This window comes from Procambarus clarkii, chromosome 88 (genome assembly GCF_040958095.1).
Source record: "Procambarus clarkii isolate CNS0578487 chromosome 88, FALCON_Pclarkii_2.0, whole genome shotgun sequence".
NCBI lineage: Eukaryota > Metazoa > Arthropoda > Malacostraca > Decapoda > Cambaridae > Procambarus > Procambarus clarkii.
Genome location: NC_091237.1, coordinates 19,557,073 through 19,574,680, shown reverse-complemented (window position 1 = coordinate 19,574,680; position 17,608 = coordinate 19,557,073). Strand labels below are relative to the sequence as shown.

At 37.7% G+C, this 17,608-nt stretch overlaps 1 protein-coding gene across 4 annotated transcripts in view; it reads left to right on the top strand.

Annotated features, from left to right (window-relative positions):
- Positions 1-17,608, top strand: part of LOC123745799 (kinase suppressor of Ras 2) — a 33,344-nt gene that overhangs the window by 1,617 nt on the left and 14,119 nt on the right. Inside the window, exons 2-12 of one of the 4 annotated variants that reach the window (XM_045726798.2) lie at positions 3,726-3,869; positions 4,168-4,312; positions 5,463-5,894; positions 7,028-7,181; positions 9,551-9,819; positions 10,507-10,644; positions 11,650-11,753; positions 12,116-12,265; positions 12,957-13,065; positions 15,021-15,038; positions 17,463-17,486. In XM_045726798.2, coding sequence (XP_045582754.1) covers positions 3,726-3,869; positions 4,168-4,312; positions 5,463-5,894; positions 7,028-7,181; positions 9,551-9,819; positions 10,507-10,644; positions 11,650-11,753; positions 12,116-12,265; positions 12,957-13,065; positions 15,021-15,038; positions 17,463-17,486 — 1,687 coding nt within the window. The remainder of the gene's footprint in view (positions 1-3,725; positions 3,870-4,167; positions 4,313-5,462; positions 5,895-7,027; positions 7,182-9,550; positions 9,820-10,506; positions 10,645-11,649; positions 11,754-12,115; positions 12,266-12,956; positions 13,066-15,020; positions 15,039-17,462; positions 17,487-17,608) is intronic. The other 3 variants (XM_045726801.2, XM_045726799.2, XM_045726800.2) reach the window with 3 other exon arrangements.

Genomic DNA, 17,608 nt, shown 5'->3' with positions numbered 1-17,608 from the left:
GACACCCTCTGCAACGCCCTCCATGACACCCTCTGCAACGCCCTCTGTGACACCCTCTGCGACACCCTCTGCAACGCCCTCCGTGACACCCTCTGCAACGCCCTCCGTGACACCCTCTGCAACGCCCTCTGTGACACCCTCTGCGACACCCTCTGCAACGCCCTCCGTGACACCCTCTGCAACGCCCTCCGTGACACCCCATGCGACGCCCTCTGCGACGCCCCCAGTGATGCCTTCCACGATGACCTCCGCTCTGCAATGCCCCCAGTGATGCCTTCCGCGGCGCCCTCTACTCTGCGACGCGCCTAATGACGCCCTCTGCGACACCCTCTGAAAATAAAAATAACATGATGTTTAACATTGATAAATTTCAGGTACTCAGATACAGCAAAAATGAGAATCTGAAACATAATACAGGGTACAAAACACAATCGAATCTGCCCATAGTAGGGAAAACAGCATGTCAAGGATTTGGGAATAATGATGTCCCACGACCTAAAGTTTAGGGAGCATAACCAGGCAAATATTGCATCAGCCAGAAAAATGATAGGATGGATTACGAGAACCTTCAAATCCAGAGATCTCATCACAATGGTTGTACTCTTCAAATCACTTGTGTTGTCCTGTCATGAGTACTGTTCAGTACTCACTTTCCCCTTCAGAGCAGGAGAGATTGCTGAAATAGAGGGAATACAGAAAACATATATGACACGCATAGACGAGATAAAGCACCTAAATTATTGGGATCGTCTCAAAGCTCTTCAAATGCACTCGCTAGAAAGGAGACGAGAGAGATACCAAATAATATACACATGGAAAATACTGGAGGGCCAGGTCCCCATCTACACAGTAAAATAACAACGTACTGGAGTGAACGATATGGAAGAAAATGCAGAATAGCCCTCCGCAGCACGCTCTGCAGCGCTCTATGCATCAAACCCTCTGTAGTGCTCTCCGCGGCAAACTCTGTAGCGCTCTCCGCGGCAAACTCTGCAGCGCTCTCCGCGGCAAACTCTGCAGCGCTCTCCGCGGCAAACTCTGCAGCGCTCTCCGCGGCAAACTCTCTGCAGCGCTCTCCGCGGCAACCACTCTGCAGCGCTCTCCGCGGCAAACACTCTGCAGCGCTCTCCGCGGCAAACACTCTGCAGCGCTCTCCGCGGCAAACACTCTGCAGCGCTCTCCGCGGCAAACACTCTGCAGCGCTCTCCGCGGCAAACACTCTGCAGCGCTCTCCGCGGCAAACACTCTGCAGCGCTCTCCGCGGCAAACACTCTGCAGCGCTCTCCGCGGCAAACACTCTGCAGCGCTCTCCGCGGCAAACACTCTGCAGCGCTCTCCGCGGCAAACACTCTGCAGCGCTCTCCGCGGCAAACACTCTGCAGCGCTCTCCGCGGCAAACACTCTGCAGCGCTCTCCGCGGCAAACACTCTGCAGCGCTCTCCGCGGCAAACACTCTGCAGCGCTCTCCGCGGCAAACACTCTGCAGCGCTCTCCGCGGCAAACACACTGCAGCGCTCTCCGCGGCAAACACTCTGCAGCGCTCTCCGCGGCAAACACTGCAGCGCTCTCCGCGGCAAACTCTCTGCAACTCTCGGCGACACCCTTCTGCAAGCACCCTTATTGCCTGTGAGGGTTTTATATTAGGATACTTAAGACTAGTGGCAGTAGCATCATAATGGCTAATAAGTGTAAATACAGTAATGAATTACAGTACAATATATATGAAGTGTATCTAATTCCCCTTACTAATAAAGGCTCTTGAAAACATTGATTTTTTTTTCGAATACACTTCAATGAAGAAAAGCTTTGAATTTAGGGTTTTAATTGACTCCAGTAATGAGTGAATGCTTTGATAGACATGCATACATAGTGAGCTACGGAGTCAAAATGTTGTGCAAGAATGTGTGGCTTTGCGCGTGTGCATGTAGGTTAGGTTGCACGGTATGAGAACATGTTTGCTGGAGTGGAACCTCTGGCCTAGACTTCATCCTGGTTAAGTTGCCACCTCATGCTTTTTTTTACTCTCTGAATATTGAATGCTGTCAATCCAGCTTAACTTGATGAATGGAACATTGTTAATAGATGTTTTGTAATATGGCTACCATAATGTTTTTTTTAGTGCAATTTGTGTTTTAATCTTTTAAGTTGATGCTTGCCAAAATTTGCTAATCTGAAAGAAAATGCTGTATAATGTAAATTATATATTTATGTAGTGTATTATTTTTGTATTTATACAAACACCTGCTTAACAAAATATACAAGAAAATATTTAATTGGGAAACAGCTTTTTTTTTTAGAATGTATGCTTATGTTGTGTGTGTAATGGAAATTAGTCAGGGAGAGGGCACTCAGATAGGATATGTATTTAATAGGTATTCTAAGCGAGATGTTATAAAGTTTAATAAGGTTGTTGGTTCGTTATTATATTCCAGATGCATATTTGGGATATTATATACTGATTCTGTCTTGGGATATCTTCATCTGTGTGGCTAGGGATATGAAGTTAAAAAAATCTTGATCTGTTATATAGCTTATGTGCACATATTTTTAAAATCTCCTTTGTAATTGTACAAGTGAGGATTGTAATATCCACATTTTTAGTTATCAATAGTCTACGTGGACAAGATTACTCTGACTTATAGCGCAAATGTATGTATTGTATGTATGAATTGAAAGAGAAAATTATATTCTATAAAGTGACACTAGAATGAATGTTGTACATTCATTGTTGTACATGTTGTATGTATGAATTGAAAGAGAAAATTATATTCTATAAAATGACACTAGAATGAATGTTGTACATGCAATGTCAACTAATATATTAACCTAAAATTCCTGGAGTCCTAGTGCTGGTTTTCAGACTAATAGGTATTTTACACATTTCCCATATATTTACAAAAGTCTAAACATCTATACTGGTAGCATGTTTACCCTTCCTAGTTTTCTCCTGGTCTGTCGGCCTAAATTTTTTTTTTAATATTCTATATGCCACCCAGTAAATTTTGAGTTTCGTTTTAGGCTTTGTCGTACTAGATAACTGGCAAATATTAGGGTTTATACTGAAATAGAAATAGAAAGTTGGGAATAGGCTTTGTTAGCATTTTACCTTTATGGTTCTTTATTCAATACTTATGTTTTATGAAATCATAGTATTCAACAATTGCTGTATTAAAAATAGCATTTTCTTATGCAGAATGTGCTGTTTTATGTTTACTACAGCATTGTACAGTACAATATATGTTTAATTTTTCAATTTTTTAGCTTCTCTCCTTAATACATTTATGCAACAGCTAATTTTTTTTTATTTCCTCAGACAAAATAAATGCCCTTTGATTTCTTATTTGTTTGGATCATGTTTTGATGATGCATTTATTTAGTTTCAAACTTAATTTCTGTTAATTACAGGCGATGAGTCACAATAACGTGGCTGAAGTATGTTGACCAAACCACACACTAGAAAGTGAAGGGATGGCGACGTTTTGGTCCGTCCTGGACCATTCTCAATCGACTTGAGGATGGTCCAGGACTGACCGAAACGTCGTCGTCCTTCACTTTCTAGTGTGTGGTCTGGTCAACGTTCTGTTAATTACCTTGTCCTTTCTATATAGTCTAAGTTTGGTATTTAGGCCTAACACTTTGCATTAAGTGTTTATCATGTTTGCAGTACTTGCAAAATGCATTAGGTCTATACATTACTAGTAATAACTTTAACTTTGTAAATCCAGGGAAAGTTGGTGAAGCTGTTCAGCCTCCAGTTGGTGACGAAGCGACATTTACCGACAGGTGTCCCACTGCCCCTGGAGCTGCAGCTTTACCCGTCTCTCAAGCAGTGGCTTCAAGTTGTTGGACTTTGTAAGGATTCAGTCAATGTAAGTACAGTACAGTAAATAATATTCCTGGATAGTTGTTTCTCTTATTTCATTAATATAACTTCAATAGATCCAATAATCTACTATTACAGTATATTGTATTGTTCTAGCCCTAAATACACTCCTCAGTGATGGATAAAAATTTTGACTAATGAGCATGAAAATGATCCAGTCTCCTTGGTTCATCATGAAATAAGGAAAAGTTCTGTTTTTCAGGAAAAAAATCCTATAGCCAATGTATCAATACATTTCAATCAATTTTGTTGTCATTTGTTTTACCATATGCCTTTCTTTATAGGGTATGTGCCAACGAGTCTCAACACTTGAAGGATTGCTTGAAAAGAGAGAAAATGAATTACGGAACATCCTCAGTGACTATGGAGCAGACCGGAGCGAAGCCCATAAGCTGGCTCGAGCCATGCACAATCTGAAGCGATATACAGGTAAGAGACCATCAATGTATGTTTGTGTAGGTAAAGCTTCTTAATCATTAAACTGTATTGTTTAGAGCTAGTCAGTGTGTGTGGTATAGCCGATGAAGCAAATGTCACTCGGTGATTGTCACTACGTTCTTATGGAACTACTGTATTTTTGGTACTGGTACTTGGTAAGGTTCTACAAATTATTGTTCTCCAACTTTCAAAAGGATCAAAACATCTTGGAGTAATATAAAATATACCTAATCATTCGGGCTCGACTGTCAAATACAACACATTACTGGTATTGTTATTCCTCTATTATGTGCATATCACCAATGAAAGTCAGAAATAAACTTTTGCAGGTTCCTTGCGCACACAAAATAACTAATTCCTGAAATACAACTAGTGTACAAATTTTGATTTTGATTATATGGAGTGCTTCAAATCCTCTGAAGGAATGGGATTTGCAGCCATCTGTCCAGATAGGAACCCCTCAAAATATAATAAAAAACATTGATATCAGCATTTAGAACAGTCACACCATCTTTGTTGACTTTTAAGCACACTGTGCATACCGTGGCCATAGAAAAATATAGCTACACATTCCATAATAATAGAGATCAGATAGTGGCTGTGAAGAAAATGAAGTAAACAAATTTTTTCCATTATAGGAGTAACTGGAATTGAACTGCCTGTTAATAGATTTGATTACAAAACAGTGAAATCCTCAATATTCAACCTAGCAACTGCCTTACAGAGATTAATGTGCTACAAATAGAATTTTGGCAAAACACATTACAATCCATTACAGGTAACTAACAGAGACAGATGATGCCAACTAACTTAACATGGCCAGATTCTCTGCAGAAAAATTGTCGATGGGAAGTTGTGCTGACCAGTTTGAGACTTGGATGCATGTGGATAACACATGGCAACATAATAGAAGAAAAACCAAGCACTATTTGTGAAGTATACAATGAAATCTTAACTACAGTATAGTCTACACAATTACATATCTCACTTTCCTCTTTTACCTTATTATTGCAGTGTATTAAACACTGTCTCCCTCTTCTCATTTTTACTTGTATGCAGTATATAAATACTGTGTATATATAACTACATTTTTTTGTCAGTGTTTTCTTTTTGATTTGTTATAGTTTTTCTTACTTTGCAGAGATCCAGATGCAAGGCCAGGGTGGAGACTGGGGAAGTTCAGAATTACCCCTGTACTGGGACTCTTGGGAACGCTCTTGCCCATCGTCTCCCCGTCCTAGCCATCGAACACAACGGGAATGCCGGTCTTCTGTGTCTTCTTCTGATGGAGATGGTGGCAGCATCACCAGTGGGAGCACAAGTGGAGGGGCCTGGAGTGGAGATGGGAGTCGGACTAGTGGAAGAGGTGCACCAATAAGCCAACGTAGCAGTGATGACTCCTCTACTCCCTCCTCGCCCCCTCCACCTCTCTCCTTCATTCCTCCATTAAGTCCTGGTGGTCCCTTCCATGCACCCTCCAACCTCACCCTTCCAGGCAGTGGCTCTGTCTTTTCTGAGAAACGCTATACCCCTCCTCCAACGCCTAATATAATTCCCAAGGGCAAATCTTCAGGTTAGTGACACAAATTATTTTAAAATGTTAAGTGATAAAATTTTAAAATGAGCTGCATAAAGGTTTCCATTGCTTTGGTGTCTTAGACTTCATTCTTTCTGGCTTTGATGTCAACATTGTGAGGGTCTTAGGGGCTATACCATTAAAGTATACAGTGTATTTACAGTGTATTAGGGCTGGGTAAGGTTGAGGATTTGATGTCAAATAATTTTGTGGGTAAGCCTCAGGCATCTGAAACTAATTTATTCAGATATATGGCGGTCAGTAGGTTTTTAGCCGATGTGGGAAAGGTCATTACTTTGCTTTGACAAACTAAAGTAACCTGACCTACCTTCCTAGGCCTAATACACAATAACTGAGGCTTAATATAGTACAAATGTGTGCTATACTAGGCTTAGGAATGTTTAAATTAGTTTTTAGCTTCATTTATTTTTAAAAAATCCTTACTAGTCACTGTACTACTATCTAAAAGTTAGGTACAGGTACGTACGAATTCGTGACTATTGGCGACCATCACAATAGGTACTATGTAAACAAGAAGATGGGTTACACAATTTACTCATTTTTTAACAGTACAGTTAAATTTGGATTATCTCGATTATTTTGAAACCAGATGCCATCCGATCCTTTTGGCAGTGTGTATAACCTACCAATTATTGTATAGTACAGTATCTATTTTTACCCTTAGTGCTATAATTTTTATAAGAAAGTGTACCTAGATCCAGGAAGAGTAGTTTTCCCATGGGACCTTGAGCAATATCTTTAATGTGCATGGCTGCACCAAAATCTTAACACACGCACGCCCTAATTTCTGAAACTGGCCATGTAGTATTGGTAACAAAAAAGGATACCCTTGCAAGTTTTGCAATAGTTTCATTTTCTGTATTAAGAATGGTTCAAGATATTCAATTTAAATTTAGAATATGTATATTTTAGACCTATTCCATGTAGTATGTACCTTTTTATTGTCACAGCCCTTAGTTTAATGTATATGCTGTATGTATATCCCTTCCCTCCATAAGAACATATCTTTGTATAATAGGAGCTGCCTCGTATGGGCCAATGGGCCTTCTGCAGTTACCTTTATTCTTATGTTCTTATATCATGCAAATGTTTTTTATTCCACCCAAAAGGTGATAAGAAGTTTCCAACGACTCCACCACCTGGTAAGAAATATCAAACATGCCTCCTGAACCCCATGCAACCACTGGGGCGGTCCACCTCTCACGAATCCCAGCTTGCGCCTCGTACTGAAGGCCCTGAACAGCCGTCATCCACACTCCTCAGGTAGTTTTATGTCTATTGACGTTTAGTGCCTGTTTGAGGTGAATGTTAGTTTTTATTATAGTGTGTGCTTTACATGTAGTTTAATAAAGTCTGCACATGATTGTGATTGAATTTTAGGATGGTTCCTAGATTCCTATAGTAGATGCTTGTATGTTTTGTACGTTAACCTCTTGCAAGTGGCGTATATATATGTGAATAGCTACAAGTGATTAGTTTTAAGTAGTGAATGCATGTTTTGTAGTGTGCAACACCTGATGCATGAGGCAATAGTAAGATGGATGTACAACTATAAGAGATGCATCAGTACAGTACTGTGTTATGCTTTTGCAACAATGTACATGTAGCTGAACAAAATTCTCAAAGTTTGTTTAGTTCTCTCTTTCTGTCTTGTTTTTCTTAATGTGCACATGCTGCAAAGATTAATGTAAAGTAGCTCATTTGCTTGAACTAAGTGAGCAATGCAGAAACTATTAGTACTTAGGGGGACACTTTAGATCTCCAGTGCCTGCTGCACATGGGAGGGGATTTCTTTTTACCTGTGAAGTTGGTAGAAAACATGCAAACTCGTTCATTGAAACTGAATTTTGTCTTAAGGTACTGTAGTCACAAATGCCATTGAAACATGCTTACATCCATGGGACTATTATGTGGTCTGCATTGATGGATGGATTAAACCTGTGACCTCTGTTCTGTTTTTTTGTGTTTTTTTTTGTTTCAAGGTTAGGTTTGACACGTTATGCTGCTTTTCATTACATCTTGCTCTAGTTTCCCAAATGGTTGACCTCCACATTGGTTATAATATGGTGGAAAGATTATGTATATTGTTGAGCAAGAAAAGCTTCTAAATTACAGTACTGATACAAAGGGGTAACATTTTGGTGTATACTACACTATTATGAGGAAGATATATTCAACAGTTTAAACAGTTGAATACTAAATAAATGTTCTAAACACATGTAGAGCCTTGCAAACTGAAAATAAGTAAAGTTTGTAGTAGTGGCACAGGTACATAAGTTAGGGCTCACTTTTCAAATTGATTGAATAAAAATTCAAATAATTTTTTTTACAGTGATGGAGATATAAAATTTGCTTTCATTTACATCTAATATAATCCTAAATAACTATGCAATGTAGAAATGTTTATAAACTTTTGCTAACTGAGCAGCCCCTCTTTTTCTCTCATTCTCTAGATGAATAAGTTTTGAGCATTTTGATACCAAAATTCAATGTTCCAGCTACAAAAGTGAGCAAGCCAACAAAATGTGTCCTGTGCTGTACAGACATTTTATATATCATTTAAGTAACAGCTGAATGTCATGGTTTACTTTACACAAGAAAATTACACCACCTTCAGAATGTGGAGGTGTTGAGAGGATTTACAATTTTACTCGGTTATAAGATATAAGGCCTTCGTGCACTTCACAAATAATGTCTTCCAAATGATTATACAGTATCACAAACTTTACTGCAATAATTTTTGTTTTGCTTGAAAATTGAATGTTGGAAAATACAGTACCATTAAATCTTCAGGATATACTGTACAGTAATTAGGTTAGGATATTAGCAAATAAAATTATAGATGTAATTTTTTTTCTATACACCATGTAGTCTTTTAGTAATGCAAGGGTTCATTTGCTACATGTGTATTTAGCACAGACCAATATACTAGTCATGCACTTGTACTGTACATAACGTAATGTAGCTTTTAAGTATTTTGTAAATACTGTACTGTGTGATATTTGTACGAGTCAGTTATTCCTATTGACATTTGGCTATACCAATTGTATTTTGGGGAATTTAGCATCTTAGGTGGTAATGTGGAGTTCCTTAGACTAGTGTACAAAAGTATTTAGAAATCCTGGCATTTATGCTACATGCATGTCCCACGTTTTGCTTCATGTCGTATATGATGGTGGGAAACTGTTGTTCATGATTTACTGAGTAACTATGTATTAAGGTTATTGCATTTGTCTTGTTTAGTAGCTTAGTTTTGTTTTTGCCTTTGTTATGCTGGCTGCTGTCGCCACCTGCCTGCCTTCCTGTGTGTGAAATGCTGCTGCTCTTCGTTCGTATGGGCAACGTGTGCCTACACCTGCCTCTACGATACCAATCCTTCTACGACTTGGAAATATTCACCTGGATATGTGCTTGCCTATGTTGGCATTTTATTCTATATTTTGATTACATCTCATGGATGGGATGGGGGCTTTGTAATTCATGACCTGTATTTACACTATTGCTTTAATTTGGAATAAATTACATGATTTATATTACTCTGCACTTTGCTTCACATTCATTTTCATGCTGAATGCAATACTGTATATTGTTGCTGCCATCTTTATTCTGCTTCTGCTATAAATCTATTGTAGTCATTTCTTATTAAGAAGAAAATTAAATAATTTTTGGCTGGGTGGCAGCATGGAGCAGCTGGGCACACGACGAACACGACTTCACTCTGAATCTGAAGCTTCGGTAACAGTTGAAAATGTTGGCAAAAGAACAGATGGAAGTAGGAGCAGGACTGATGTTCGGGAACTCAGGACAGCACAGAACTCCCCGGCACCTTCTACTTTGGCCAGTCCAATTAAATCTCCTAACTACGCAGATCCTGCAGAGGAGGAGAATTATACGAACAAGAGTAAGTGATCCAGTCATTTTTATTGTTTTTTTTTTTTTGTTACCACTAAGCATTATTTTTTGTTTCACAGTAAAGTGGGATACAACATTATGCTAAAGAAGCATGTGATAGAATAACCATGAAGGGTATTTTTTTTTTTAAAGAGGGTCTTGTTATCTAACCTGTCATTTTTCGTACAGTTGTATCGGCTACTTCGTTGAAGAGTATGTTGTTGTTGCTTCTATTACATTGATACATTCTTGTCTTGCTTTTAGGTCTTTGTGAAGCATTATTTTAAAGTCTTGCACAATTTGTCAGATGAGATTTGTTAAGTTGAAGTAACTGATTTCAAGATCTCTAAATATTTCACTAATTTAAAATTGACAAAATCCAATGAAATTGTGGCTAGGAAAATGTGTAACCAGTATTACATTTTACAAGGTTCACAAGTCTAAAGCATTTCTGATGCTTATTATGTAGAAAAGGTAAATAGATAAGAATTTTGCCTGAATATTGGTACATAGACTTCATGTTTTAAATTTTGTCTATTAATCCACTTTTTAAAGTCAAGTTTGTGATAAATTGTGTCGAGGAATGTACATGACAAATTTACGCTATTTAGTGAGAAAGTCAAATGAGTAGAGTAAGACAAGACACAGTATTAACGTAAATGTTGAAACACCTATCAACCATGATTTTTATTTGCAGATACCCTCGGGGTGCCAAAGTCACCACGTACCCCAACTTTACCTGGCTCCATGGTTCATAATGTTCAACATAGGTTTATGAAGACCATCAAATCGGCAACATGTGGCTACTGTCATCACAAGTTTACAATTCTTAGTGGTAATGCGTCTTTTTGTATAATTACTGCATGGTCTATATCATAACCGATATATGAGGTTATTATTGACAAAACAACACATGTTTTGGAGAAGTTATTTTTTGTCATAAGATTATGAGCACCATCTTGAGGTTATCTTGAGATGATTTCGGGGCTTTTTAAGTGTCCCCGCGGCCCGGTCCTCGACCAGGCCTCCACCCCCACCCCCACCATGGTGGGAGATACTGTATCTAATGCGTATGCCATAAGCAAGCTTTCTAACTCTCTCAACCGTCTTGTGGGGGCTTCTTTATTATACCATTTATCGATATGTTCAGGTACAGTACTTTGAGTTTCCTTGTATCGAGTCATTTTTAAGTTAAAAAATCTTTATTTTTACTCTTGGATGAGGCATCTTCTTTTTGGGTTGGGCTTTAGGTGAGGTGATGTAGGATAACTGCTAATAGCTTGTAGTTTTAGGAACATCAGTTCCATTCCTAAAGAACCCTAGTCTTGGTTTAATAAAATAATGATAAACATGGATGAAGGTGGGGGGGGGGTAGAGAGGAGGAGATGCTAGGGATTATTTAATGAGGGTGTATAAAGAGGGAAGTCCATGAGTAACAAGAGGTAGCAACTTTCCATCACAAAGATGATCACATTGTCTTGACATGACTAGTATCAATACAGTAGATCTGGGACATTTAGAGGCAAATTGTCACAAAACTGTTTTGTTGAATTAATAGCTCATTATAAGTATAGTAAACCATTTAAATTAAAAAAATCTTTAATGTTTACAGTACTGTGCTGCTAAAGCACAAGAATAGTAAAAATACAGAACATACATGATTGGCTAGAAATTTATATGCAGAGTCAGTCTAAATTTTTGCCAATTGTTTCTAAGAATCTGGATCTAATTTGAATTGTAGGTATCAGGTCTATTATTAAAATTTGTACTAATGATATTTGAAGGTGCAGATTTTGGAGAGTTCACTGTAATTCTTTTCATCTATACATTTCCTTCCCAGGTTTGAAGTGCAAGGAGTGCAGCTTTAAATGCCACCGTGAATGTGAACCAAAGGTTCCACCATCCTGTGGCTTGCCTCATGCATATCTTCAGATTTTTACAGATGTGAGTTGGACTATATTGGTCTCTTGATCTAACTTCATTGCCACTGTTTTACCTTTGTAAGGTACACTTCATATTGGGATTAGTCAGGTGATAGTCAAATGTGGCCACGTACAGTGCCTTTTGAATTAATGTACAACACTCCTGCAATCAATAAATCCTATGGTTTAGTTTGTCGTTCAATTTCTGGGATTTTGTATTTCTTATTCCTGACAAGTATTGGGTGCTGTACATACTGACTCTCATTTAATCTATATGAGAAGTGATGTAGACTAAAGGACTTATTTAATGTGATCTTTATTTGTATCTCAACTGTTGTCGTGCTTTGTAAGGAAAACGAATGTGTGTATTTTTGTCTCTTACAGACTCTGAAGAAGGGTGGTATGGACGGTGGGCTTCCTCTTCGAGGTACCCCAGGCATCTCTCATTCTCATCTCAACGATGTATTCTCCCCTCCATTACAGAACAGCTCCAAGTCCTACTCCCAGCCGTCCATTAACATACCATCCTTCCAGGTGAGAGAAACTATAATTTTACATAGTGAAAATGCTCCTAAAAGTCTAATCAATAGGTTTGACATTATACTGTTGCAGTTATTCTTCTTTCAGCTTTTAATATTAGTTTTATTCTTATTTTATTTTCCAACTATCATTTTATATAAGGTGCAGCACAAAGTATTTATAGATTCCTAAAGAAGTCACTACAAATACCTTAAACAAATGCAGGTACTAGTGAGCAGGGGCTGGCCACACTATAAAGTCCTCGAAGTCCACCCATCGTGAGACACATGATTTGAGTAGTTTCCTTCATAATATGATTTAAAATTCATGTTTATGGAAAATTCATCAATGCATATTGCATCACTGGAATGCAAGCATGATATAAATTTTTGTTCTTAAAATTAATATAATGTTAGAATTTCCTTCATCTTTAGGACATTTGTCATATTTAGATTAGGAGTCACAATAATGTGGCTGAAAAATGTTGACCAAACCACACACTAGAAAGTGAAGAGACGATGATGTTGCGGTCCGTCCTGGACCATTATCAAGTCGATTGTCGACTTGATACTGGTCCAGGACGGACCGAAACGTCGTCGTCTCTTCGCTTTCTAGTGTGTGGTTTGGTCAACGTTTGTCACATTAATTGGTTTTCTTTCTCTACTTTGATTAGTCAGTTACTAATGAGAGACATTTGTGTCTTCAGGGTCCAGACTCTAGTTCTAACACCTCCAGCTGCAACTCCTCCACTCCTTCCAGTCCAGCTCCAATTATCACAGCTTCCCCTGCACATCATCAAGCATTCCGCTTTCCAGGTGAATACTGGAGTACGGAGAGACTTCTTTTGATCATATATGTTCATAATTGTATATATATTATATTTTTTAGTCTTTCAAAAGTATTCATTTTGCATTGAAATAGTCTTTTACACACAGTATCTTCAGCATTATACAAATAAAGATAAAGGGTAAATGTTAAGAGGCCACTCAAAGCGTGTTTAGCTTGTGTGTGTGGAAGAAGTGAAATAGTTGAGGAATGCATAAAGCTGTTTATTTGGTATACATGTTATGCATTCTTATGTGAGCTATGGTGCATATGGGAATGTGTTTTTGTCATAGGTAGCCAGCTGTGTTGGAATTGTGATTGGCAACCTCATTAAACTGTGTTCATTCATGACTATTGACAAAGTATTGTAATGCTTACGTTTATACATTGCCTGATATGTTTATAAATAACCGTAAAGAATTTCTTACCTTATCGTAAAAAAGTCACAAGAGAGTGAAGCTATTGTTGCCCTATGTGTACGTGTGTCTGGCTGTCCTTCATTTTGTCCTCGGTTCTTCTATTTAACTGCCATAAATAAGAATAGGCAATACGTCATGTAGTGCTCTGGTTGCATTTCTTCTCGTCTTGTTCTTTCATTACGAGAGCTTTCATTGCTTCTCTTAACTTTCACTACTCTCAACTGCGCAAGAGCAAATTCTTCACAGATATTAACATTAATTAAATACTATTAGCATTTCTCTATACAGTACTAATTTTGCACTGGATTCCTTTCTCTGGATGGGGGAAAAGTCTTTAAATTTAATAGTAAAATACAAATATACTAGCTGGTTGCAAATTTTAAACAAGTGCATTTATGTAAATGGTTGCTAATAAAAAAACCGTTCATTTATATCAAGTTAGATTTAAGATTTAGACTGACGTAAATATGATGTGATAATGCAAAGGGAAAAAGATTCGCCTGGAATCATATGGATGAGAGTGAGTATGCACATATAGGAAGTCTGTTGGAGCAGGGAATGAGTGAGCCAGTATCATTAAATAAGGCTGAATACGCAGGCTGTAAATGATGGCATTTTCATGTTCTGTATTAACATGCCATAGAGCTTAATGAAATATGAACATAGTTTATTGAATGATGAAGACAGTGTATGCACTGAAAGACTGCTGTAATGATTTATTTTGTTGTTTTGTTTTTCTAAAGAACACTGAATCGAATAAGGATCAGTTTCTTTCACAATTGGCCTAAGTCAAACAAAACTCGGATTATAATACTTGCAATAATAAAAGTATGACTGCATCATAAACATTTTCAGTTTAAACATTTGTTTGCATGTGAACTATTTACAAAATAAGCTAATACATTTTAGTTGATGATGGGTTATTGAGAAGAGTACCATTTATAAATATACCGGAAGTAGGTAGCAACAGCAACTGCACCAGGCTGCATTTTGTATACCAGAGCTTCAGTTTAGTAATAGATTGAAATACAGTCCATTAAGTTCATATATAGGCCTAGTGATATCTAAGCCTACAAATTTGAAACACAAATCATTAGGATTAATAGATTCAGTCCTATAAGTCTGATAAGAGAGAGAAATTGATGCCATTCATGCATTGAGTGTGGATCAGCCATGCATCTACTTGGTGCTTGTGCATCTTTATTTAGCTCTGGTATCGTAACAAATAAGTGTCCCTTGCATGCATGTAGTTTTTCATGCATATGCTTGTTGTTAAGGCGTAATAAGAACTATGCCAAACTTGCAGCTGGTACTGGGTGTAGGTGCTGCTTCCTACCTTGCTATCTGGCACACTCGGGCTCGTAACTTGTGAACACAATATGGTGGATTCCGTATATGAATTATGAATATTATTTTGGATACATGTAGAATCTTGCTTGTAATTTTATATTCTGCATTTATATTCCAAATTATATTTAGGGTTTTGTTTGACTTGTAAAACAGTGAAAATTCTTTTTCACCCTCAGCCTGCAGGCTGTGGAATGGTAATGATCAGGCTTTTTCTCCTGAAGCATCTGAAGGAAAAATTGTATGTGTTTGGAATTTGAAGGGAGCAAATGGTAATGGAAAGAGTGACTGTTTGTGTATGTTAAGGACGAGTGATGTGGGCATTATTCATTTAAAAGAGACAAAAGAAGTGAAAGTGAAAGGATCAGCTTTATTATTATCATTATTGTTATCATTGTTGTTAGTATTATCATATTATTACTACTCGATTACCCACTTTATGAGGTGGCGAGGCATCGGCAGGTATTAATCATTTCTACGTCTGCCTCATCAATATCTGCAGCTTTTCCACATTTATTCCTTTCCTACATAAATATATATACATAGTATACCTGTACAGTACTGGTATTCTGTCTTCACTTTTCTCATACCAGCATATCCACCATTCTCAGTTACATTTTCATTAGTTTTCACCCATCAAATTTTCAAGATGTGTTTCCACCTACTCCTAATTTCTTGTTATCCTGGTAGCTTTCTTTTCAGTATTCACATGGGCTTTTCCCATATAATTTCCTATGTTATTTTGCTACATATCACATGAATTATGTGCAATCATCACTGGCACCTTAGACCTTTCAAACTGAAATTTAATTGAAAAGCCTTTGAAAGTACAAAATGAGTAAGCATTTGAAAGGTCATCTCTCTCTCTTTGCTTGTCTCATTTTACTGCTGATCATAAAATTCTTACCCATACCACTCAGCAATTTCACTCGAAACACATTTTGTTTTACATAAACAAAGCACTTCAGAAATTCTACCTTGAGTGAAAAAAAGGTGATATATTCACTAACATAAGAGGAAGGGTTCTCCATATTTAGTTTTTTTTCATAGTTCTACACAACTTATGAATTTTCTTCCTTTCTTAGTCCGTGCTTATATTCAAGTTCAAGTATGTTTATTGAGATAAGCAAGAAATACATCTCAAAGGGATAGAGTAGCTTAGGCTATTTCTACCCCCCAGCGTGCTTATATTGTCTGTGTTTTCATATAGGGCTTTTTGTTGCCAGCTGAGGAAGCAATTCATTCATTTTAGTTACACATTCATCTTTGTCTTTAATAAACCTTTTTTTTTAATACCTTTCTCCATCTTGGAACCTGCCTCTTTAACCCTTTCACTGCAATAAGCTGGGAAGCTTGCTTCACAAAACAGTCATTCATGGTGATTCATCCATCAAGTGTATGGAAACAAGTTTGTTTGCTGTATGCTAGAATAGATCATTTAGCTGCTCCCGTTCTCTCCCTTTCTGTTCATTTCCACTTGTGCTTTGAGTTAGTTCTTGTGTTGGGAAGTGTGTGGGCTGATTGGGGTCTGTGAGCCCATTGATATATATATATATATTTTGCTGTCATCTGGTGGACAGTAGAGGTAGCCAGGCTTTACCCAACCACTGGGCAGTTTTGTGTATTTTCTCCAGTGTCTCCCCAGCACATATATGATTTTGTAGGAACAATTTAAAAGTCCTTGTGGGGATACGGTATGCTGTTTAGCTTGGCCTGGCTGGACGTTCACATTCAAGTAATTTGGGGTAACTTAATTTAGGGAGCAGCTAAGTGATCTGCTGAGAAAATGGAGCTTATAACAATTCACTCATTGCTTTGTTTTTAAGATTAGCTGAATGATTGTATTGAGCATGTTGTAACAGTTGTATATCAAGGGTTGCTGGGAGAAGTGTGTGTTAATGTGTGAATTGGTTTTAAATAGGCATTCACTCTTTGGATGCTTTAATATGTGCAATGTTTGGATGCTTTAATAGGAGCAATGTTTGAATTTTTTAATAGGTGCCATGTTTGAATGTTTTAACTGTGTGTGTGTAAGATAGTAGGGGGATGGGAACTATCAGGCTGGGCTCGGTGAGTAGAACTCTCAGACCCCTCTCCAGGTATGCTCCAGGTATCAGGAGATCAAATGTGGCTCATCCTACAGGTACAAGGCTTCTGTGGCATAAAAAAACTACATAAAATTGCTTTACATTATAAATGTTATTGTTTCTAGATGGATGGATGGAAGAATGGCTTGGGAGTTTGGAAGGAGTGTGTGTGTGTGTGTGTACAGATAAAAATGTAGAATCACTGTTCCAAAATGCATCATATGATGATTTGCCAATGTTTAAGGAGTTAATGTAGTGCAGTACATAGTGTAATGTATGAATGATTTAGTCTATTGTGGTAATGAAGTGTATGAAGCATTTAATGTGTAACATATTAATGGATGACATTAGGTGTGTGCCGTATTGTGGATGGTTTAGTGGGTGTGTTGTATGGGTGGTTTATTTAAGTCTTGTATAGACCATGAACAATTTGAGTATTAAAGTAATAGCATGTGATAATTTGTGATTGTTTATAACCTTGTAACCAGTAACACAATGTCAATACTTGGATGCTCATTAATGCTATTTCCTCAGTTACCCGAGGATTCCACTTTCCAGGTAAGTGATGAGGCCGATGCTTCAGGCATAAGTCAAGTTCTATACCTGTTTCAATTTGTTCATGGTTTGGTTAGTTTGAAATCTATTCTAATTCAATTAAGTGCTTAAGTAGAAAGTATAAA